This window comes from Theobroma cacao, chromosome 3 (assembly GCF_053813885.1).
Source record: "Theobroma cacao isolate CCN51 chromosome 3, ASM5381388v1, whole genome shotgun sequence".
Classification (NCBI taxonomy): domain Eukaryota; kingdom Viridiplantae; phylum Streptophyta; class Magnoliopsida; order Malvales; family Malvaceae; genus Theobroma; species Theobroma cacao.
The window spans coordinates 37,818,411-37,842,504 of record NC_142641.1 but is presented as its reverse complement, the minus strand read 5'-3'; the positions used below and the strand labels follow the sequence as shown (position 1 = coordinate 37,842,504).

The window sequence follows — 24,094 nt, the reverse complement described above, 5'->3', positions numbered from 1 at the left end:
TTGATTCGTGATATAAACTCAACAGTGGACTTTAATAATAACATAATTTAATCAATTGAATTGGTATCACTTATTTATGATATTGTTAGATGTACTTCTTAAACTCAAACTGATAAGTCCAATTTAAATTGAACTGAATTTTTATGAATGGTGTAACTGAAATGTAATAGCAATTTTTTTTTTCTAACCGAAAACTGAAAAAGTAAAATATCTCCACCTTACACGATAAAAAAACCAAAAAAAAAAGTGTAAATGCAAGATATTTACACTTCTCAAAAAAGCGCGGGCCGCTTTTGACTGATCTGTTAATGAGGCTCGCGAGTTCGCGGCATGCACGTTTTTGCAAAACTGATAAAAAAAATTAAATTAAAATAAGAAAACAACAACAATAATAATAATACAAGCGAAACCAACCTAATGCAAAAAACTGTTATCCTTCGTGTCAACCTTAAACGCACCATTCCCGCGAAACCTCACTCTCTTTTCATCCCAAAATAATTTCCCAGATTTTCTTCTCCTTCCTCGAATTTAGTTTTTAAAAAATGAATTAAATTAAAATTTTAAAAAATATCATCTCTTCTTTTTGTAATGGGACGATGATCATAAGTGTAATAGCACGCTCTTCATCGCAGCGCCGTAAATGAAAAACGACATGTCGTCGACGGATAGAAATCAAAATCCAACGGCCACACCGACGACGACATCGTCATCATCGTCAATGACGAAGCTCCGTAAGATCCCTCCGATCCCTATTCAGCGGTCCCAACGGAAACCAGCAGAGAAATCAGAAGGTAGCGGAAGCAGCAGCGACGATGCGGATGAAGTTGATGACAATGAAGTCATCTACGAAGAAGAAGAAGCAGAAGAAGAAGATTTTGGCTTCGGTAGTTACGATGAGAACGTATTAGTTAAACGAAACATGCGAGGCGACAATGATTCGACGATAATTTTAGCGTCTACTCTAGGATTAAACCACATTAGAACAAGATCCAATCCACTGCCGTCTCCTCTCAGGTTCTCTTCCTCCGCCGGAACGCCTTCCAATCTTGGACATGTAGATAGTAAGCTCGGAAGCGTCTCTAATAAGGAAAAGCTGATCTCTGGAATGGAAGCCTGCACTTCTCATTCCAACCATAGCCCCATTGATTATCAAGGTACCGATCACTTTCTTCTCGAAATATATGTATGTATGTATGTACGTATGAATAAAAATTGAATAACTTTTCTAATTTTAATTTTACCTTTTTGTTTTTGGGGGTGATTTTTATTATTATTCTTTTAAACTCTCTTGAACAAGGTGAAGTTTGAAATCTTGTGGAATATACGTACCCATGATGGAAGAAATCAAAGATAAGAAGTATGATTGAAGTATTTTTTGAAATGAATGAATAACTGATTTGGTTTTCTTGGTGATTGCTTGGGTGTTTATAGAGGAAAAAGTTGCATGGAGCACTCAATCAAAATCACTAAGGGTTCCATCACCACTCAATCCGGGGTTAGAGGTAAATTGATTAGAGGGTTTTTTTGATGAATTAGACATTTTAGATGGTACTATGTTACACAGGCTTTTCCTTTTTTGGTTTTATTCTATTTTTGTTTATGGTGGAGTAATCATGTTGCTTTTGCCAAGAAAATGCAGTCACCACGTTTCCAGGCTATAATGCGTGTTACCAGTGGGCGGAAGATGAAAGCTCCTGATGTCAAGAGCTTCTCTCATGAGCTTAATTCCAAAGGAGTACGGCCTTTTCCTCTTTGGCAGTCTCGTGCTCTCGGCCACATAGAGGTTACTTGTTTTTTTTTTTTTTTCATTGAAGCGGAACAAGAAAAAAGCAGTACAAATTATACCAGTTATTTAATGAGCAATTCTGGATTAAGTCCTCAACTAATTTGTACAAAGATCTTTGTTCCTCACAATGGCTTCAAACGCAATTTAAAAGCTTCTGTTTCGGTGCTTGTGAACTCTACTTTTAATTTTTTTTGGCAGTTTCTTGCTTTTGGTTTATCTTATTGTTGAGCTATCTTACGTTCAGAAATGTATTTAATGAATCCAATTTTCAGGAGGTTCAGGTGGCAATCAGGGTGAAGTTTGATAGATTGAAAGAGGAAGTGAACTCCGATTTGGCTGTTTTTGCTGGAGATTTGGTGGGGATGCTTGAAAAGACATCAGAGTCTCATCCTGAATGGAGAGAGAGTGTGGAGGATTTGCTCCTTGTAGCACGGCGTTGTGCAAAGATGCCGGCTTGTGAATTCTGGGTCAAATGTGAAGGCATTGTTCAGAATTTAGATGACAGACGACAAGAGCTACCAATGGGGATCCTCAAACAAGCACACACGCGGCTGCTTTTTATTCTTACCAGATGCACCCGGCTTGTGCAGTTCTATAAAGAGAGTGGTTATGTTGAAGATCACATTCTGGGGCTTCACAAACTTAGTGATCTTGGAGTTTATCCAGAACAGATGTGCGAATTTGCACAGCAGAATATTAGTGGTCAATTAAGTGGTGGGAAGGAAGTAAGTGAGAAACAGAGGAAGAAATCACAGAGGCAAGAGAAAAGCAGTTTGACGATGAGACAAGATCATGTTGATCAACATGTAAGTAATGCAAATGAAAGTGCAGAGGTTGACACTGCCACAAGTGGTGATTCAGCTGCAAGCAGCTATAGGATGTCATCCTGGAAGAAACTTCCATGTGCAGCTGCGAGAAATCGTAAAGGACATGACACTACTGATACAAATTCCAAAGATAGATCAGAACAATCTCAAGCTAAGGATGAAACTCCTAGAACTGAAACTCTTGAAACTCCATCAGTCTATCATCCATCTTCTAGAACAAAAAAAACTTCTTGGCCTTTTTGGGGTGATCATCACAGTGTAGCATATGAAAATTCGATGATTTGTCGTATTTGTGAGGTTGAAATACCAGTTGTACATGTGGAAGAGCACTCTCGAATATGTACCATTGCTGATAGATGTGACTTGAAAGGCTTGACTGTAAATGAACGGCTAGAAAGAGTTGCAGAAACCCTCGACAAAATTCTTGTATCATGGACGCCAAAAAGTACACCCAAAAGTACAGACACTCCACGTGAAAGTTTTGAGGCTACAAGAGTTTCTACATCAAGTACACATGAAGATATTGATGACTTGTCACCAAACCGTAGCAGTCATTCACGACGATGCTCCGAAGACATGCTTGATTGTGTTCCTGATGTTGATAATGCATTTGTTATGGATGACCTGAATGTTCTGCATCATGTATCATCTGAAGCGCATTTAAATCTAGCCACACCTGATCTAGGCACATCATCAGGAGGAAGCTTGACACCACGATCACCATTGTTAACTCCAAGAACTAGCCAGATTGAATTGCTGTTGAGTGGACAGAGAAGAATAACAGAGCTTGAGAATCACCAACAGGTCATCCTTGTCATAAGTTATATTTCTGTGTGCTTAAGCTTGTGTTGAATCAATATTCTGTTAATAAGTGTTCAGCATGCCCTTGCTAATTTTATTTCCAACATGAACCCTATTGTTTGCTTCCTTGCTTAATGTTGATTTATTTATCTATATGCAGTTTTGATTCTACATCATAATCACAATGGTCTGACTTACTGTTTAATTGTTTATTTGCTGTTGAGAAATGTCAGCTTTTCATTTTTGCTGTCTGCAATGACTACCATCAAGTTTTATTTTCCTTTTCAAATAACTAGTTACAGTGATATTCTGTTTTGCAACAATAAGCTTCTCAAACTAAGACATCCACATTCTTTACTATTATGTGATTTTGTATACAGAGACCTTATGACCATCACTTGCAATTGATTTGGGTGCTCAAGTTGCAAATTCTGATGTTGATTTTAGAATTTCTTTTGTTATAAATTTACAGATACACAAGTTGCTAGATACTGCTCGTTCTGTTGCAAATGCAAATGATTGTGATTACAGTACATTAGAGTATATGCTTGAACGACTGGACGAGCTAAAATATGCCATCCAAGATAGGAAGGCAGATGCCCTTGTTGTAGAAACTTTTGGAAGGCGTATAGAGAAACTATTACAGTAAGTTAACTTCTATTCCAAGATTTATAGTCATATATTTGTTTCTTTTTCAGTTTATTGATAGCTTCTAATCAGTAGAATTTATTGGCAAATCTAAAAGATGAACTTTTAGCCTATGTTTCCATTACCATTTCATTTGTTTAATAACATTTATATTGACTGCTTTTTATTCTATAACCACCCATACGTTCTCTGATCTATATGATTATTTTTTTAATTATAGGGAAAAATACGTGCATCTTTGTGGGCAGATAGAGGATGAAAAAATTGACTCATCAAATCGTATGGCTGATGAAGATAGCCCAGTAGATGATGATACAGTTCGTAGTCTACGTGCAAGTCCTATCAATCCATGTGGTAAGGATCGAACATCTATAGAAGATTTTGAAATAATGAAGCCAGTCAGCCGAGGAGCATTTGGGCGAGTTTTCCTTGCTAGAAAAAGGGCAACTGGAGACTTATTTGCTATAAAGGTCAGTGTGTATGTAAGCAGAAAATGGTTGATACTTACAGATGCATTTTTCATGTAATTGTTTGTAGTAACTAAATGTTATTTCTACTCATACAGGTTTTAAAGAAGGCAGACATGATTCGTAAAAATGCAGTTGAAAGTATTTTGGCTGAGCGTAACATCCTAATTTCTGTCCGCAACCCTTTTGTGGTGAGCTTCAATATTACAATTGTTTTAGTGTATGCAGTTTGTGTATATAACTTGCTGATATGAATACATCTGATCATTGAACAGGTCCGTTTCTTTTACTCCTTTACATGCAGAGAAAACCTTTACTTAGTCATGGAGTATTTAAATGGTGGAGATCTTTTCTCTTTGTTGCGAAATCTAGGCTGCTTAGATGAAGATATGGGGCGTGTATATATTGCAGAAGTTGTAAGGGCCACAATTATATCCTGCTTTTTATAAGATATGTGTATCGGCGTTGGCCTCAATAAAATTCTCACAATGGTACAAATAGTTTGTTTTATATTTCTCAGGTTCTTGCTTTGGAGTATTTGCATTCTTTAAATGTCATACATAGGGACCTGAAGCCAGACAACTTGTTGATTGGCCAAGATGGTCACGTCAAGGTCAATAGCTTTGATTTTATTTATCACAAAGACAAAATCATTGCAACATAAAGATAAACTAGGCAATATTTTATTTTGCTTGCATTGTTGGAACCTCTTCTAATTTTTTGATGCTGCCATATGAGAAAGTTACTCATCACTTCTCACAAAGCTCTATCCTTTCTGTTACAGTTGACAGATTTTGGGCTCTCAAAGGTTGGTCTTATCAACAGTACAGATGACTTATCAGGTCCATCACTTGGCAGTAGTGGATTTCTGGAAGATGATGAACCCGAAGAACAACCTTCACTAAAGAGAGAACAGCGTCAGAAGCATTCAGTTGTTGGCACCCCTGACTATTTAGCGCCGGAGATACTTCTTGGCATGGGACATGGTCAGCCGCTATCTGTAAATCAGATAACACATTTATTATGAAGTTCAAAATTTACTTCCTTTTTTCTTGGCTTGAGTATTTTTAGTTCTTACAGTGTTTTCTCTGTAGGTGTAGCTGCTGATTGGTGGTCTGTAGGGGTCATTCTTTTTGAACTACTTGTAGGTCTTCCTCCATTCAATGCTGAAACCCCACAGGTAGGACATCCAAAACTTAAAATGATTTTGGATAACAGTTATTTATATGAACGAATTGGTCTTCCTCTTTTTGATCAGAACATTGCTTTTTTCTTTTTCGAAAGGAGTATTGAGGCATTTTCACATAATTCAAACCAGATTTGTCTGGTTCATTATATATCAATTTTAAGATGGATTGTTCCCTCCCCTCCCACCTTTTTTTTTATACGGTGCTCAGAAATATTTTCTCTGGCTTAGTTTTTCACTGCTCACTAGCTTCTATAAGTACAAATTCATTCATGTAACCTGAGCACTTGATGGGCATTGTTCATTCAGATAATAAACTAGCATTGGAAGCAAAGATACATAAAATGGATAATTGAGCACACTGGCATGTTGAGATAAAAAATAGCTGGTGTGGCAACAATATTCTTGCTTTTAGCCTTGATTAAACAAACACTTAAAACATATTTAAAACACTAAATAAAATTTTCAAAAAGAAAATGAGTGACAGAGGATTTTGAAGCCATGCTTTCATTGCCTCACTTCTGTTTGAAAGTTTTGAAGTTGTGATAGGTCTAAATTTGAGTTTATTTGTTTTCTCATAAGGCTCATAGTATGAGGATGCTAAAATATCATCGTACAATGTAAAACACTACTCCCGGACTCCAGACTATAGATCCTCAAATTTGCATAGATTTTTTTCGCTCGATCAATGAAAATTTTTTATTTAAGTATCAAAAGCTGATACAAACACTTGGCAAGGCAAGAGACATGAGGAGGTAGAAGCCCAAACAGGGGTTCACCTTCCTAAAGCACGCCCAAGGAAAAAGACATCAGCTTATAAATATCACCTGAAAACAAATTCGCATAGATACCTCTGATAAGTAAGAAGATGAGGAAACCCTGCCGATCATTTTCCAATGAATGGTTCTTTAAATAATTTTAAAACCCACCTTTAGACATTACATCCTCATAATTATAGTATCCTGCAAAATTGAATTTCTATGTTATCTTATCTGCCCTATAACCCTTGGATGTGATCGCAAGGATTTACTCCTAAGTTCAATATGTGGATATCCTTCAATTTAAATAGAATCCCCTGAACTTAGGATATTTTTCCATTTTTAATGTTCTATCATTGATAAAGTGGTCATGGATTGACATTATTACTACTTTGTCTTGCTGATTACAGCTAATTTTTGACAACATAATGAATAGATATATACCCTGGCCCAAGGTACCAGAGGAGATGTCGTATGAAGCATATGATCTGATTGACAAGTAAGATTTACAAACAAATGTTTCTGCAATTTATGGATGTTGACCTTGGAGTAATGTTCATGATATCTGTTATCTATCATGAAGATTGTTACGATGTCTTTTGCTGGAAAGAGAAAAGGGAATTCCGTCATTGTCCTATTGACAGTATGTACGGTCAAAATTCTGAGTGCATTAATTCCTCGAAGTAGGTTCAGTGTTACTAAAATCTTCGTTGCATGATGGTGACAAAATAAGTGTTGCACTAGTACAGAAAACTTCAATGTATGAGCATCTTCCGAAGAGCATGACCATAAACTAAGTGGAACGCACCTAGATGGCCGTGCCTAGTTGGTGACTAAACTTTAGTTAAATGTATGACTGAATCCATATATAGCTATTTTCTTGGCAGTTTTTACTGTCCTTAAACTTTCTCTTAGCGTTCCATCTTGCATCACATCTGATGATATTCAACTAAATAGAAATGCAAGAAAGGCTTCATCCTTTCTTCAAAAGAAAATTAAAAAAAGAAAAAGAAGAAAGAAAGAAAGGCTTCTCCTTATATGGCAGTATTATTTAATGACAACAGTATATGGCATCCATTAAAACAGTATTGACACCAATGTTAGTTATAGTGTTGATTTGGTTATAGAGGCCCTTCAACCCTGCTGTGGTTTGAGGAATTGTGTAAAAGATTTCCTTATGCTTAAAACCTTTTGTTTTACTCCCTTTCAGATTGTTAACAGAAAATCCAAGTGAAAGACTAGGATCTGCAGGAGCCAAAGAGGTAATCACTTAATAGCCACTAGCAAAGGCTTCTATGTATAGAATTCACAATAATATTAAAGCTCATTGAATATTTCTGACAGGTGAAGCAACATTCTTTCTTCAAGGATATTAACTGGGACACACTTGCAAGACAAAAGGTCTCCTATTTTAATTTCATCATCCTTTAAAACAGTAACTGAGTTGGACCAAAAGTAAAAACGATTTGAGATTTACATATTTGCAGCACTTAGTGAGGTTCTTTACTGGGATGCAGGCTATGTTCATACCATCAACTGAAGCACATGATACAAGTTACTTTATGAGCCGGTATATATGGAGCCCAGAAGATGAACAAGTTCAAGGAAGTAGTGACTTTGATGACATGACTGACACTTGTAGCAGCGGTTCACTCAGCAACATGCAGGATGAAGATGTATGTGTAAATTTAAGATTTTTTTAGTATCTGTTTATATCTTTTCCACAAGGAGCTACACTGGATGGCACCATGATTTGATGATGTCTGTGCTACATAGAGCAAATCAAGGATGCAATTTCTATGTTCCATATATTTGGTTATAAAAGGGTTTAGTTTCAATAGTTGCTAGGACATAGTTGGTTGAAGAGATTTCAATAATGATCCTTTTTATGTGGAAAAAAATGCTCCTATCCATAAACAGTTACATGGACTAAATAACATTATTTGTGTTTAAAAGAGAGAAGACTGAATAAGTTTGAAGAGTTATGATTGCCATATCCATCATCTTAAGAATTGCCCAGATATGCTTATTTAATTGGAAACAATCACCTATGTGACCGTTATCTTTTTTCATTGTGAGAATTCTAACGCTCATGAAACAGGGGGATGAATGTGGCAGTTTGGCGGACTTCAGTGCCCCAACCCTTGCTGTGAAGTACTCATTTAGTAATTTCTCATTCAAGGTGAGAATGACTACTACTGCTATTTATCTATTTCCCTTATAACTTGGCAGATGGAAATGAAAAATTGGATGTCATTTTAGATGATCCCTGCACATTAAAAAATGGGTTTATAAGACTTTGTACTTTTATCTTCAAGCATTATCGTATTGGTGCACGGAGTAATTCTATTTGATCCCTAGGGATGGAGGGAGAACAGTTGTCTTTGTGAAAAAGAAAATAGAAATTGTATATTACTAATGCTGCAGTGTTTGTAGAATTCACTGGAGTTTTTATTTTCACAGAATTTGTCTCAGCTGGCTTCTATCAATTATGATCTGGTCGTAAAGAGCGCCAAAGAATCAGCAGAAGCCCCCAAACCGTCTGTGCCATGACCGTGAGTTGGCAAATGTGTATATCTGATTACATTATTTGTTCATCTGTTCCCTCATGTGTCAGTTTCACCTTTGACACAATCGCTTTCATCTATGAATCCTTGAGGAAGAAATTATTCTGACCTGACAAGTTCAAGACGAGGTTCATCCGGGGCTCCAACCGGAAACGGAGCTGATATCTTATTTTCAACTAAGAGGTCCAAGACGAGGTTCAATGTGGGCTCCAACCGGAAATGGAGCAGTTGATTTTTCTAATCAGCATACAGTACAAATGAATTGCCGAAGCCTGTGATATTACATCAATTCTGCACTCTCTCCCTCCCCACCTTTTTGGTTTCCCTAATGTTATGATCACCTTTTTTTTTTTTTTATGTATATAATTTCTATGCTTTTTATTAGATAATTAATGAAACCTTCTTCACGAGCTTATATGCTGCTATTTCATTGTTATCTCCTCTGCATATCTTGTGGTTCTCTAACTTGACAGGTGGCAGGCAGTAAGAACATAACTCTTCACCAACATTAGAGGTCAGGTCAAGCAGCGAGGAGCTGCATGCAGCAAAAGAGGGGTTCAAAGTAAGTAGTCTTTGTCGCTCAAATTACACATCGTGAAGCACTAATAAGTAAGTGAGCATTCATCACTTAACTTTAAGGGACATGACAACCAATTAAACACCAAAACCAGCGCAGCAATGTGACTGATCAGCATTCCACTTGCCCTTTTGACTTTTTGGGCTTCGTTTTTTGGGGAGCTTCCACCCCCACAGGCCAGAATTTATGGTGAACGGGGTGTGATCTTCCCAAAATCCTCCCCATTGTATCTTCAAAAACCCACTAACCCCACTTCCTGGTTCAAATCGTCCCTTTCACCCCCGTTGACTTGTAACTCTGTTAGTTTAGCGGTTGTTTGTTTCATACCCCACCACCACGTCATCCAGAACATGCCACGTTATCGGATCTGCCCGACCCGTTTCTAAGCAGGCTAAAGCCCATCTAATTTGGGCTATCAGCTCCCTTGAGCTACATGTCCTACCCATACTTAATGTGTTCATTTAATTTTTATTTATATGCATATTTAAATTTATAAAAATTATAAAATAGTAATTAAAGATTAATAATATAATTAAAACTAAATTATTAATTAAATGAATTGAATAATTATAAATAGAAGTATTTTTGAAAATCCCTTAAAATGAAATTTTTAAGAAAGTCCTACATGGTTATTTTCTTAAAGTTTTTTTAAAGTGTCTTTCAAAAAAAAAGTTTTAAAGTGAAAATAATTATTTGCACAAGGTGGATTGATTCTAAGTAAATTGAGCATTAAAAAAAAGAAAAATATAATAAAAATAAAAAATTAATTTAGTAAATCAAATAATAAGATAAAATTATTTTAAAAAACCCCCAAATTGAAATATTTTAAAAATAAAATTACAAGCCACAATTCTCTTAAAATATTGTTACATAACTACGAACGTAAAAGGATTATGCCGTAATTAAAATTGTGAATAATTTGTATGAGACATGAACATATTTATTTGTTTGCATCACATATTTTTAATTTTAACAATAATAGTATGTAAAAATCTAACCGATGATAGAACTTCACGAAAATTGTGTATTTGAAAATTAAAACCTCCGTGTGTAGCTCCAAATGCGTCTCATATCTTTATTGTTGGTTTAATTAAATTATAAACTTAAACAGAAAAAAAAAAAAAAAGTGGAAAGAAAGGCTGAGGTTTTTGTCAAAAAAGGTTATCCACCTGGCACTTACGGATGATGTGGAGGTCCTAAAAAACGTAACGGTTAGATTAACAGAGCTAAAGGTCAAGGGGTGAAGGGGTATTTTGAAACAAAGAGAGAGTAAATGGGGGCGTTTTTGGAATAAAAACATTGAGAATCAAAAGGAAATATGCAGAAAGAAATGCCAAATAAAGAAACTGAAGTGGCAAATAACGGCTACACTATCTCATAGGTTTTGTTATTATTATTATTGTTATATGATTTTATACTCAGCTTTGTTTTCTCTATCATTTCTTTTTTGAGGTGGATCCATTTGCTATTAATGTATAGTAAATTACTCATTAGTTTACCTTTGAGAGGTTTCTGTCAAGCAGTTGTGTGTCAAGATTTAGAGGGACCATATTTGTACATTCCGTTGATGGCTTTTTGGATCTTCAATCTTCATATTCCCCTTTGTTTTGTTTTTATGTTGTAATAAAGCCAAAAGACACACGTTCGTTTTGGTACAATATTCAGTACAAGGCAAATGGCTCAATCTCTCTGTTCAATTACCCATATAAACTACTTCATACTAAAGGAGGGCCCTGGGGCAACGTAATTTTTATTTTTTATCAAACCATAATCAGATTCAGATATATCTTGATTATAATCTTATAATTATTGATATACTCAACTGTTTACTTATTGATTGATACATGATCATCTTATCTTAAAAATAGAATTCAAATTTCTTCTTTCTTAAATATAAAAAAAAAAAAAAAACTTTGTGATTCTTGATGTCGCCATAAACCAAGCACACAGTTTATATTCCTCTTTCCTAGTATTTCACTGTACAACTTGCCTATATTTGGTCTATTGCACTAATGAAAAATCAAGTCAGCAAAAGACTTTGTTCTTCATATTAGGTGTTATAAATCAAACTTGCTTGTTTACTTTATTACATATATATATATATATATCCAAGTCTATTAGATCCAGGAAACCAATTAATTATAAAAAATTACTAGTTTTCCTCCACAAAGGTCAATGAGCATTTGTAGCTTGTGACACTACAACTAATATTTTGTTTATACTTTTAGGTAGTACTGCTTAAGAGTGATGTGAGCTGTTGCTGGTTTATATGTTAAAAATCACCTTGAATTTCTTAGGTCTAGAGTGCTGGTATCCAACATCCCCAAATAGATATTACTTAACAACTAGGCCAATAGGCTTCTTGGATTGAGACATGCCAAGATTGTGATTTGTAATTTATTAATCATGATTTTCTTGAACTAAGAATCATTGGGTAATAGAGTTCTCTTTTACATTTTCTTTTTGTCTTGGCCAACTTCCCCTTTATATACTGAAAGAAGCAACTACCCAAAACAAGTGGAATAATGGGTCTAAATATTAATATCTATCTACTTCAAGCTAGCTTGGCAATGATGATGATGGAGGCTTAGTTTGGTAGTGTACACATGGTCGACTTTATTATTATTATTATTATTATTATTATCAATGTATGTCATTATTGGAAGGTTGAAACCACATTGATTAATGACATCATTGATGATTTTCTAAGTAAAAGTCCCGTTAATTTGTAAGTAAGATTCAATGCCATCGTTAATTTCAGGATGAAGAATTTCTTAAATTATGATGGTGATGTTGATGATTTGTCCCATGGTGATTACAGCTTCATGATATTGATGAATATGTTTTCTATATATATATTTACTGAGAAAACTTTTAAACTAACTATGTATATATAAAGTCAAAGCAAGTAATATTAACAAAGTTTAGATAATTAATTTTCCCCAGTTTGTGTTTTTTGTCATTTGTCTTTAAATTAGTGGCTTTAAGTTTGAATTAAACCCAAATGATATTCAATGAATTAGACTATTATGTCAGTATGGCAGGCAGAGATGAGAGTGCTAACTCAAGGAACTATTTGGACAAGATAGTGGGAAAATGTATTGATTTTCTTTGTTTGGACGCTAATACGTAGGTATCAGTCGCCCAAAGGTAGTCAAGAGACAATGTCAAATGTGGGACACTCTTTTGACCGTGATCAATATAGGCCAAGCTCAGGCATGGACAACCAGTGAAGTCTCCAACCAATTTTTGCTCTTGAAGATGAAGGAAAATTTCGAGTCATCAACATCATTTAGGTCAAGCAATTGCAGCCACCCCACCTAACAAGTTTTAGCCTTTTCTTCTCAACTCCTTAATACATCCTCTTATTAAAGAGAAAAAACCAAGGGAAACACTTAGCTTCATTATGTAAAAGAAAAAGGGAATACACTATTTATAGACGTTTTATTTTCCAACAACCAAAAAGATGTATACATAGCAGATAGCAGCACTATAAAGTTTCTTTACAGCAGATGCTATACATATATATATATATATATATATATATATACGTACGTGCCCTCATCATGCTTCAACCACACAGCTCCAGGGGGGGAGTGGGGTGGCCATTTGGTAGCACATCTCTTTCTATTCTCTAATGCAAATTTGAAATCCCCATAAGCCCAATTGAGAGGGCACGTCATCAAACATCCCTGGAAAAAAACAAGGGTTGAGATTACAGATTATCCTTACTTTTTTTTGGCAAAGTGACAGCTCACCCACTTAGTCTGGATCGCAATTATCTTTTCCATCAAGGCAGTGCCCGACTGAAAAAGTTACCTATTTGGATCTTAAGAACATGGAAAAAAAAAAGAAGGAAAATTGAGAGTACCATTTACTTGCATAAACTTCTTGAGCATCATGACTTTTTTTTCCTTTTTTTTCCCTTGTTCTTCTAAGATCCTAACTGGAGATAAATAATTTAACTGGAAATTAAGCTTAAAGAGTTCATTCACAAGACCTAATGGCCCCTTTTTGTTTTAGCTTTTTTTTTTTACATGAGTGCACAGAAGCACTCCTATTAGATGCATGCTAGTACTTGCCACCCATGTCAAGGCAATTCATGTCAATTTCACTGAAGCCACCAATTCCAAAGCTCTGATGAAGATCATCTCCAATGTTTGGGTAGTCCAACAACCATGACAAAGAGTTTTCCTCCGATGATGAAGAAAACCCAAGTTCACTGTATTCTTCCCTGGAATCTGGGCCAGGGAAATTCCATGACAAGTCATTGAGAAATGACTCCGACCATATCAAGTTCATCAAGGGGTCATCATCACTGCCAGACTCTGATGATGACCTCGATTCATCGGTCGAGGAATTCTCGGTTGGAGTGCAAAATTCATCAGTAGAAGGAGAGACATGGCCAGAATTTTTCGGCAACTCTAGTTGATTAGGATCAAGATTTGGCTGGTCATTTTCTTGGCAAGTTGCATCTTGTGCGGTGGCTGCAGGCTTCTGCAGAGGCTCATGCGTAACAGGATCAATTCCCATCTTAAGAAGCTTTTTCTTGATATGTGTGTTCCAGTGATTCTTGATCTCGTTATCAGTTCTTCCGGGCAATCTTGCAGCAATTTTGGACCATCTAAAGAAAATGAAAACGTAAACATCATGTTAACAATAAAATATGGCAGTTCCATTCCAAACTCTATACTTCTAAGACATAAGCATTATTTATGTGAATTCTTTTTAATACATTTCCTTGTACCCATTATACAATTTCTTATGATTTTTCTTTCTATAACTACTAAGAATAGAACTGCATTATTTTCAACCAAGATACCCAGAGAAATTAAAATAGCAGTGAAAATGAATTACAAAGTCAACTCTTACAGTTCTATCACAATTCCTACAAGTATCTTCAACTAGACCTTTGATTCGGTTTCATTTGAGTTAAATTGGATGATATCAAGTTATCAGCCACTTCTATTTTGAAACGTTTCTTATCATTCCAGTAGAGGGGGAAGAACAGGACCATACAGAGGAAGAAAATGGAAAGCTTTTTCTCAGAAATGAAGTTTTTATTTTATTTAAGTTATTTCCTCTGCATGCATTTCTTTGCCACATTTCAGTAGAGGCTGCAGTGCTAAAATCCAATCATTAGATATAAGACCCCACTAAAAATTAGTATTGCTAATAGGAAGTCAAGGTTGAAATAACTCAACCAAATTAGTAAAGCTATGTAAATGTAAAGTTGATGTCTTCAAGAATTATCAAAACCAATATGGAAAAAAAATAGTAAATGATGCAGATGAACATACAACTAACTAGTATATAGTAATGATCACTAGAAAAATGTTAAAGGGCAAATTTTTTGTAACCTATTGCCAAGACGGGCATGCAGATCAATAACAAGCTGCTCTTCATCTTCATTGAGGAGGCCTCTCTTCAAGTCCGGCCGAAGGTAATTCGTCCAGCGGAGTCGACAACTCTTGCCGCAGCGGCGGAGGCCGGCGAGCTTGGGGACGGCACGCCAGCAACATTGGCCGTGAGTGAGAATAAAATTGACCAATTTTTTGTCCTCCTCGGCTGTCCAAGGCCCCTTCTTCACGCCCAGCTTGTCACAACAAGGCTGCCTACCCATCACTTTGAGCTTAGTACTAGTAGCAGTTGTTACACCAATTTAAACTCCGACAATGCCAAAAGCCCCACTCACCCACCTATATATAGGAGTGATTTCACTTTCTTTTGGGTAAATCATATGTTAATTCCGGAGGTGTCAGCAGCCCTCACGTTTTTCTTGTGCGCGTGTGGGGCACTCCCCTACGATTCGTTGGCAATCAAAGCCTAATAAATCACCCCATGGCAACCTTTCTTCGGATTTTGGCAAATGATAATATTGATTCCTTTTGGTAGGTCCTCTAGGAAAGTCAGAAACAATAGGTTAACAACAACATTATGATCATTTCCTTTCTTTATCTGTCTATTTTTTGCATTGAACTGAAAAACTTCTTACAAGTCTTAAAATCTAATTGAAATTCTAAACTTTTTAAAGTAATTAATAGAAATAGGGATAAGCACATCATGTTTGATCTATATTCCCAAGTGTCTTGCTTTAGATTTTCTTGTGGAAAATGGGGATCCATGGAGGAGCAAGATGGGGCAGGAAAGCTCATAGTAAAAGTAAAAAAAAAAAAGTGAGTTAGGCCGCTTCATTTACTTGTTTGCTTTAAACAAATAATATGTTGATCATTAGTTTTAAGAATATTTTAATAACTATGTGAATCAATGGTCAAAAATTCTTTGTTCCAATTTTTTTATTGTCCATATCTTAATGGATTGATTAAAAGTTATCCTCTTAAGTATTAGTTTAAGTTTATAATATTTTTCTCCTACATGGTAATAAAAGAAAATCAAACTACTTCTATCAATAATTTTGCAATAAAGATCATTAATATTAACTAATAACCATAACAAAAACAACATGTGTACAATACAATAAATCCCAAGAACAAAATCATGCTACTTGCATTGTGATTACAACAAAAAAATGAGGGTTCCCATCTCTTTCTTTCTACTATGATGTACCATTTAAATGTTCATTTTGATTATTAATTTATGATAAGTTAATTTTTTTTAAAAAAATTAAAATAAAAAAGGAAGAATCCCCAATGAATAGAAGCAATAGCTTAGAGCGTGGACTCACGCGCGTAATCGGTGGGAATTGTGTGGGAAGGATTGTAGTATATTTGGACCCACCATGAGTTAATGAAAGAAGCCTTGGACCTAAACATGATATGTTCCCGTGTGTTTGGCTCCACTTGATGTGTGGGCCCCGGGATTGTATGCTGCCCATTTTATTATTTATTAGTGACCCAACGTTTACAATATTTACAACTAAGCATTATCAGTTTTCCTTTTTTTTTTTATATATTACTATCATTTTTCCCTGCAACAGTCCAAACTCTTCTATTTTCTCCCTTATCTCTCTTACTTCAGCATATCATCACCTATTTCGTCAGCACTGCTCCTCCTTTCAAACCTTTGCCAAAAGATTTTCCATTTTTCTTTTTTTAACAAGCAAAATTTACATACTTTATTGACTTTATACACTTCTATACCTATAAATGAAAATTGTCCGTAGACAGACGTGGCAATATATCCATATATTATATTATATTTTAAAATAAAAACTAATTATACAATTGATCTTTATACTTTGTTAAAATAATAAATATAATCTATATAATAATTTGTAAAAAATAAATTTTTATATTTTTTGAAATTATAAGGTCAATCTAATCATTGTATTATTTTTAAATGTTGCATTACTAAATTCAATGTTACGTTATCATATTAAATACCACGTCAATATAGTCAACAACTATGTCTAGATAACAAAAAATTTTTAACATTGTTAATTATTAATTGACATTGTCAATTTTAAAAAATATAAAAACTTAATTTTTTATAAATTCTTGTATAGGAATTAAATTCACCACTTTAATAGAATATATGAAACTAATTATATAATTTGATCAAAATAAAATTACAATGCTTTTTTTATTCTCATTTTCTTGGCTTTCTTTTTTTTTTGTTTTTACTCAATTTCCCCTGTTTTTTTCCTACTTTCTCGTTGAATTTATTTTCATGTTTTTAGGAGTTCAAAATAAAGATATAATATTGCAGATTCATGATTTGATTGATTATAATCACTCATGTTTATATTAGTTGACATATGCATGCACTATAAAGTGGATTAACCTTGAGGTTAATGGTACGGTTTTGCATAATATAGATATTAGTTAGACATCATTGTTGACATATTAATGCAAGCTCAATTAAAGGGTTTTTTTTTTATAATTTTAATTTTTTTTAATTCATTCCTTTTTACGTGTGATATCATCTCATACATTTTGTGATATCCAAAGCGTTAAAAATCAATACTATAATAATCTTATGGCACACCTTATTCTTCAATCATTATATATAATTGACATAATATAAAAAAAAAATTCATAAACTATTCAGAAAAATTATAATAGTTCCTCAAACTTTTATTACGTTCAATCAAGTTTTTATATTTTTATTTTGAATCAAATAAAACTTTATGACTAATGATTGACTTAGTCAAAATATCATTTATTATTTTATACTGCGTGATATATTAACATATCATAATTGATAAAGATATAATATATTTACATATCATAATTATGATGACATGATATATTAACTTGATATAATAATATGATTATATGATATTTATCAATATCATGTTAATACAATATGAATATAAAATAATAAATAATATTTTAACTAATGATAATTAGTCAATAATTAGTTATAAATGTTTATTTGAATCAAAATAAAAATATAAAAATTTAATTAAATATAACAAAAAATAAAAATTTGTTTAATTTTTTAAATAATTTAAGATTTTTTTAAGTATTATACATATATAATTCTATTGACTATTTAACTCCACTTCTAGAGCTTGTAAACCTGCCTTGCATATCCTTATACGAATCGACAAAATTTCTTTCCGTGCTTTCTCTATTTATACTCTTTGGTATTCAATTACTAGTTTACTATGATCTCGACTTCAACCCTCAAGTACCAATACTACTTTGTATAATTACTTTCCCTCAAGCCAAGTACTGCTCTCGATATTTTGACCTTATTTTCCAAATAACAAATATTACTAATAAATTTTATAAATATTACTAGTTTAAGGACTTTTTCAAACATTATATCATAATTTTTTTATTTCAAATTCTCTCCCTTCACCTCTATGTTTTCGTGTCATCATAAACTATGCTTAGAAATTATGGCACACAATTAAACATATGTTTCTAATTTTTTCTAAAGTTTTCTATTGGAATCCTTTAACTCATGTGCATGCTAATTTTACCAATTTCCTTTTCATTTCTCTTTCATCAACTAACTTATTAATCTATGTGTACCTAAAATTTAATTCGATGACAAGTGGGGTATTCCTTAATATGAAGAGAGCTGAATTGTAATACCATTTTCTTCAAATTATACTTTGATAAAAAAAATAATTAATTGGTCTAATTAAAAGGTAATAATCATACTCTTTGACTACGTACACAATTAGGAGGAATCATTAGATCATTGGTGACGTCATTTATTGCTGGGTTTCAGGGTGAGAGATTATTTTTCTGGTGGTTGTTGTAGTTGACTCCCAATCTGGTGGTTTTTATGTATTGAGTTTTTGAAAGCTTAGACGCATGATAGATGTCATTGTGAGTTTTTTGTCTGTCTCATTTATGAGACTCTATCGAACGTTTGTACCGTCATTGTGAATCAATATATATATATAAACTTGGGGCTTGTGTTACTAGTTTGAAATTTTAACCAAGTTCTGTGCGACGCTGTAATTTTATGTTCATAAAATTACGCAAGTCTAAATGAGGTTTATTGACGATCGGCACAGAAACCTAAAGTAAGTGAATATGAAAAAAGAGATTGAGGAGAATAAATAAATATTATTGTTCCAATGAAGGAAAAACAAAGCACCTAAGATCTAAGCACAAAGTAAATTGTTTGATTTGATAAACTTGATTTGATTGCTTTACAATAACTCCTAAAAGTGGTATTTATAATAACTTACTTGACTTAAACTTGGTGTACAAGTAAAAGTAAATATGAAAATTTCTAATCTAGAGTCCATACGGGCTGGACTAGTCACGGATCTGCGGATCGTGACATTCTCCCTTGATTTAGGCAACGTCCTCATTGCCTTGTGGTTTCTTTCCACCACAAGTTTTCATCAGGTTCCCCGCAAGCGTCGTGGGTGTGTTTGAGGCAGTTTTTCTCTAACTGTCTCGAGAATACTTTCAAGTTGGGATGTATTTTGTCGTGTGGATTATTGGCTCGCTGTTTGCTAGTGTCATCCTAGTATACAACTCCTATGTGTGCAGTGTCTCCGTTTACGACACACATAGAATTTAAGCTTGATATGTAAGTAGTGTCAAAACTCAGTGAATCAAATCTCCTTTACCCCATAAAGAAGTCATGGAACACATCTTCCCAGTACTTGTTTGCCATCAATTCATCTAGCGCCACATTATGGTGAATTAACGAATCCATTATGTTGTGCCATCCATTGAGAAGCTCATCATTATTGGACCCCAACTGCTCGACGCTATCTTCGACTTGTTCGAAGTTGCTCCACACCTCATGATTAATAACCGTATCACGACGAGATATGCAGTTATCTAGTACTTGCAAGATGTCCTCAGACTCGTAACGCTTCGCAACATATGTGTGCGTAGTTTTCCTATTTGCAATGCTTGTACTATCTTGAGCCAAGGCGTTCATGCGATATGTGGTCTGGTCACCAATTGATGTCATTCTCTCTCTTAATCTTCAAACCATGTGATACCTAGCTCTGGAAAGCATGACTCTGATACCGACTGTCATGGACTCGAAACTTTAGTCAAGTTCCGTGCAGCGCTGTAGTCTCATGTTCGTAAGATTATGCAAGCTTAAACGAGGTTTATTAATGATCGAAGCAGAAACATAAAGTAAATGAAAATGAAGAAAGAAATTGAGGAAAATAAATAAGTATTATTGTTCCAATACAAGAAAAACAAAGTACTTAAGATCTAAGCACAAAATATATTGCTTGATTCTGAAAACTTGATCTGATTACCTTACAATGACTCATAAAGGGTGCTATTTATAATAATTTACTTGACTTAAACTTGGTGTGTAAGTAAAAGTAAATATGAATGTATCTAATTTAGACTTTTTTTGAGTACAAAAAAAGTAAAGTCCTAAAAACATACATCTTTGATGAGCAAGTAATCAATAAAGAAGACTTTATTTTTGAAAAGTATTCTAATTGTCTTAGAATACTTTACTTAATTGTCAAGAGGACAGTTGATGGATATCTGCATGTGGATTGATTCGACAATCCATACGAATTGAACTAATCATGGATTTACGAACCGTGACACTTGTCCTTTGATGCACCCCTTCCCTTGTAAGAGGTGGCAGTCCTAAAGCCAGGTGATTAAAGCAACTAGAGTAATGCGAATATTAATAATGGTAACAGGCCACAATTAAAGCAAAAAAGTTATTAATTACGCAAAAATTGAAATAAGAGATCCAACACAATTGGTTGAATGGTCCACCTGAAAGGATTTGATTGAATACATTCTCGCTTTCAGCTTATGTTTTGTCTGTTGAGGACTTTTGAGTTTTGCCCTCGTGGTGATTTGAAGATACTGACCTCACCTCACCAAACCAAGGCATAACACTTTAACATTGAGGCAGCTATACCTAGGTAGAAAATAATGTATATAATCCAAAATTTCCAACAACGTCTGCAAAACATGCATACTACCATGCATATGGACAAACGTATCCACAATCAATCAATTTTTTTTTGACTTGTATCCACGAGAGAACTCTCTCAGCTTATTCTCGTTTCAAATGAGTTTTTTCTCCCCCTAAATCGAATCAAAACTATTTTTAACCCTATATATTAATTTATTTCAAAAGATATAAAAGATTATGAATTTAAAAAAAATTATTCAATACATCGATGGTAAAGTTTTTAAATTTCACGAATGGAAATAGAAAAATGGTCTCACATCCCGTTAGAGTATATTTTAAATAATTAAAAAAATTAATATGATAAATGAAAAATTAAGTGGTAATATTCTAATTTCGTTTATAAAATTTAAAAGGTTCACTAATAATGTACACAATAATAATTTATAAATTTAATAATACGGAATTTCATGATATTATGTTTGTTTGGTAGACAGAGCAATTGCATTTTAACTCTAGCAAAATAGTAAATAATACTTTGAACTATAGCCATGGAAATATATTTGTACTACGGATGAATAAAACAAACGTAACTTCAACCGAACCCCAACCCCCATCCCTTCATAGAAAGACAAAAAAAAGAATCTATCTACAAATAGTTTGGTTGACTATGTCTTGCTCTTCTTTTTATCACCTTTTTTTTTCCTTTCTCTTTACTTTCTAACCAATGGACTGTTCTTGACATGTGCCTAATACCAAACAACTTAAAACAACAAATTATGCTTATTTAATTAATTAATGATGTCATGTCTGAGTAGTGGGATCGTCATATTATTATTATTATTATATAAATTAAACCTAATGACCAACCCTAATTAAGCACTTCAAGTCATAACAACTTCTTTGGGGAGAGAAAAGATTAATAATTAATCTAAAAGCAGGTTAAATTGAAAAGAGCATATAATTAAATGCCGTCGGTCTATCAGTGGTGGGGGGAGGTTTTGAGTTAGTCCACCTTTGACACAACCTTTAAGCGTTGAGGCAGCAAAGCATGTTTGCCATCTAATGAGCAGCCGGGCGCCCCTTTGCATGGCACAGTACACAGCGATCGAACAAGCTAGCTAGGTGCAGTTGGGGCTGCCTTTGGCCCTCGGTCGACAGTTTTTGCGATTGTAAATCAACCCCCAGAAACAAAAACGCGTATATAACAGATTCATAATGGATTTTTTTGGCTGTGGTTTGATTGATGGTGAATGATTAAACCATAAACTTCCTTTCATTTCCTTGACTTTTGGTTTTGGGCATGATTAGATGCTAAAATGAAGTAAACAGGAGCTTTTGGGTGGAGCGGTTGACACATATGTCGACTGGACACCCCCTTTTCCGACGATCAGGTCAGGGCAAAGTTAATTCATAAGATCAACCATGAAGTAATGACAATTAGTATAATGATATTTATCATTTTTAAGTTAAAGCATTTAAATGTCTTCAAATACTCAAGTTTGATGTTCTAATCTCAAATATTAAATAATTAACTATTAAGGTTGAACAAGTTTTAAATTTAATTATTGTTTTTTATTCCAATTCCCCTAATTTGCTTTTAAGTTTAAAATATATATTGACATAATACTTGAAAAATTTCTTAAATTATTTAAGAAAATTTAAATAAATTTTTATTTTTTGTTACATTTAATCAATACTTTGTACTTTTATTTAAAAAAATTTAAATATAAAATGACAAGTGAAATTTTGATTAATAGTTAATCAATTTTTAATTATAAAAAAATTATTTGATTTAAAATAAAAATATAAAAATTTTATTAAACATAACAAAAGAATAAATATTTATATAAAATTTTAAAAATAATTAAAATTTTTTTTAGATATTATGTCATATATATTTGAAATGTTAAATTTTAAGTTCATATCAGCTGCAATTTAATCATTACAATTACGAGATATTGCTTGTTTATCAACATGGGATACAAAGCATAATAACCCTATTTTTATAATCATGGAATTAATCTTAATATATGTCGGCAGTGTGAACCTTATTCCAAGTTAATCTTAGTATTAAAGCTAGTTTTAGGTTTAGAATGTTGTCTTGTTACACTTTATAACTGTTTGAATTTTACCAAAATTTTTGTACATATTATATTGAGATGGACAGTGTCAGACTTGTTAACTTGTACGCAACGCTAAAAGGTACAAGTAGAGAGATGTTCCTGTTAGGGGATTTTACAGGCGAGGATTTGTCAATGGTCTAATCCAATACTTGTCAACTTGAGATTGGTAACAACATGTTCATTTTAATGCATTTAATTAAATTTTCTCCCACTTCCAAAATGAGCAATTTATCACATGCTTTTGTCCAATACTTTGTTCTAGCTAATTGTCAGTCAAAGGTGAAATCAGAATTTTAATTTTGGCAATCGAGGTAAAAATAATATATACTTATTTATAATTCAAATAAAAGTACAATAGATAGTAATTAATTGCATAAAAAGTATAAAAAAAATATAAATATGAAACATTATAAATCATGTGCTGCATATGAAAGAATTGAATATAAGTAAAAGTCATAAGAATATATAGTTTTTCTTAAAAATAGAATACAACAAATAGTAATAAAGTTTACCGTATCAATCACAAAATTTGACAAGGGAGTGGCCTTCTTATAAATTTTATAGGTGCCAAAATCAAAATTTTCCATTTTTGCTTGAGAAAACTTTTGTGTTCATCAATATTTTCTGGAGCAGCCCCTAGCCATGTCCCTGTTTCTGGATTAGACCTGGATTTTAGAGTTAGGCCACACTAAAACTTGGGTCTCAGTCCCCTGATAATGCCCCAACCTAAGCCTAGAGGACAAAAGACAAAAATTGGACCCCTCTAGTCCCAAGGACTGACGTTAAAACCAATCATGGACCTGCCTGGCCCAATTCATTAATACAAAGGAGGATTCCCTCTGTTTTTATTCCATCCTCTTCTTCGTCCCTCAACCCATATTTTTCTTTTCTTATTATAATGATTAAATTTCTCTATTGTGATGAATAGGTTTTGAAACGTTGGTTTCGTGATTAAGATGGTTGTGTTGTACAGATTGCTCACTCCAGAATCCATCAAGAGCCGTAGTATTTTATATTGATGATGTGTGCTTTTTGCATGAATGAATATTTCAATTGAGAAAATAA

The 24,094-nt window shown here is 33.6% G+C and overlaps 2 protein-coding genes across 6 annotated transcripts; one reads left to right on the top strand and one right to left on the bottom strand.

Moving 5' to 3' along the window:
* Positions 1-589: 589 nt before the first annotated feature.
* IRE (AGC (cAMP-dependent, cGMP-dependent and protein kinase C) kinase family protein) lies at positions 590-9,406 on the top strand. Of its 4 annotated transcripts, XM_088804347.1 has the most exons (18): positions 590-823; positions 899-1,154; positions 1,432-1,504; positions 1,609-1,783; positions 2,059-3,417; positions 3,887-4,059; positions 4,283-4,532; positions 4,628-4,720; positions 4,805-4,945; positions 5,050-5,142; positions 5,314-5,515; positions 5,624-5,709; positions 6,884-6,972; positions 7,684-7,735; positions 7,818-7,874; positions 7,991-8,149; positions 8,575-8,655; positions 8,937-9,406. In XM_088804347.1, exons 1-18 carry the CDS (start codon positions 641-643, stop codon positions 9,024-9,026), a joined length of 3,612 nt encoding a protein of 1,203 aa, XP_088660473.1. In that variant the 5' UTR covers positions 590-640; the 3' UTR covers positions 9,027-9,406. The 4 variants fall into 4 exon arrangements, with proteins under 4 accessions (XP_088660473.1, XP_088660471.1, XP_017972872.2 ...); XM_088804345.1 differs by having other exon boundaries at positions 590-1,154; positions 1,432-1,501; positions 1,606-1,783; XM_018117383.2 differs by having other exon boundaries at positions 590-1,154; positions 1,432-1,502; positions 1,640-1,783.
* A 3,615-nt stretch (positions 9,407-13,021) lies between these two features.
* On the bottom strand, positions 13,022-15,302 carry LOC18605383 (MYB-like transcription factor ODO1). 2 transcript variants are annotated; one of them, XR_016025208.1, is made up of 3 exons: positions 14,978-15,302; positions 13,489-14,241; positions 13,022-13,309 (listed from the first exon to the last, which is right to left on the bottom strand). XR_016025208.1 is itself a non-coding variant. In XM_007038363.3 (2 exons), the coding sequence occupies exons 1-2, from the start codon at positions 15,238-15,240 to the stop codon at positions 13,689-13,691; spliced, it is 816 nt and encodes a 271-aa protein (XP_007038425.3). In that variant the 5' UTR covers positions 15,241-15,302; the 3' UTR covers positions 13,479-13,688. The 2 variants fall into 2 exon arrangements, 1 of the variants encoding a protein (XP_007038425.3); XM_007038363.3 differs by lacking the exon at positions 13,022-13,309 and having other exon boundaries at positions 13,479-14,241.
* Positions 15,303-24,094: the final 8,792 nt, after the last annotated feature.

Excerpts from the sequence above, each read along its gene's own strand:
- IRE (XM_088804345.1), top strand. The coding sequence starts at position 641 with ATGAAAAACGACATGTCGTCGACGGATAGAAATCAAAATCCAACGGCC. Across the intron at positions 3,418-3,886 it reads AGCTTGAGAATCACCAACAG|ATACACAAGTTGCTAGATAC; the intron begins GTCATCCTTGTC and ends ATAAATTTACAG. Across the intron at positions 5,710-6,883 it reads TCAATGCTGAAACCCCACAG|CTAATTTTTGACAACATAAT; the intron begins GTAGGACATCCA and ends TGCTGATTACAG.
- LOC18605383 (XM_007038363.3), bottom strand. The coding sequence starts at position 15,240 with ATGGGTAGGCAGCCTTGTTGTGACAAGCTGGGCGTGAAGAAGGGGCCT. Across the intron at positions 14,242-14,977 it reads CATGCCCGTCTTGGCAATAG|ATGGTCCAAAATTGCTGCAA; the intron begins GTTACAAAAAAT and ends CATTTTCTTTAG.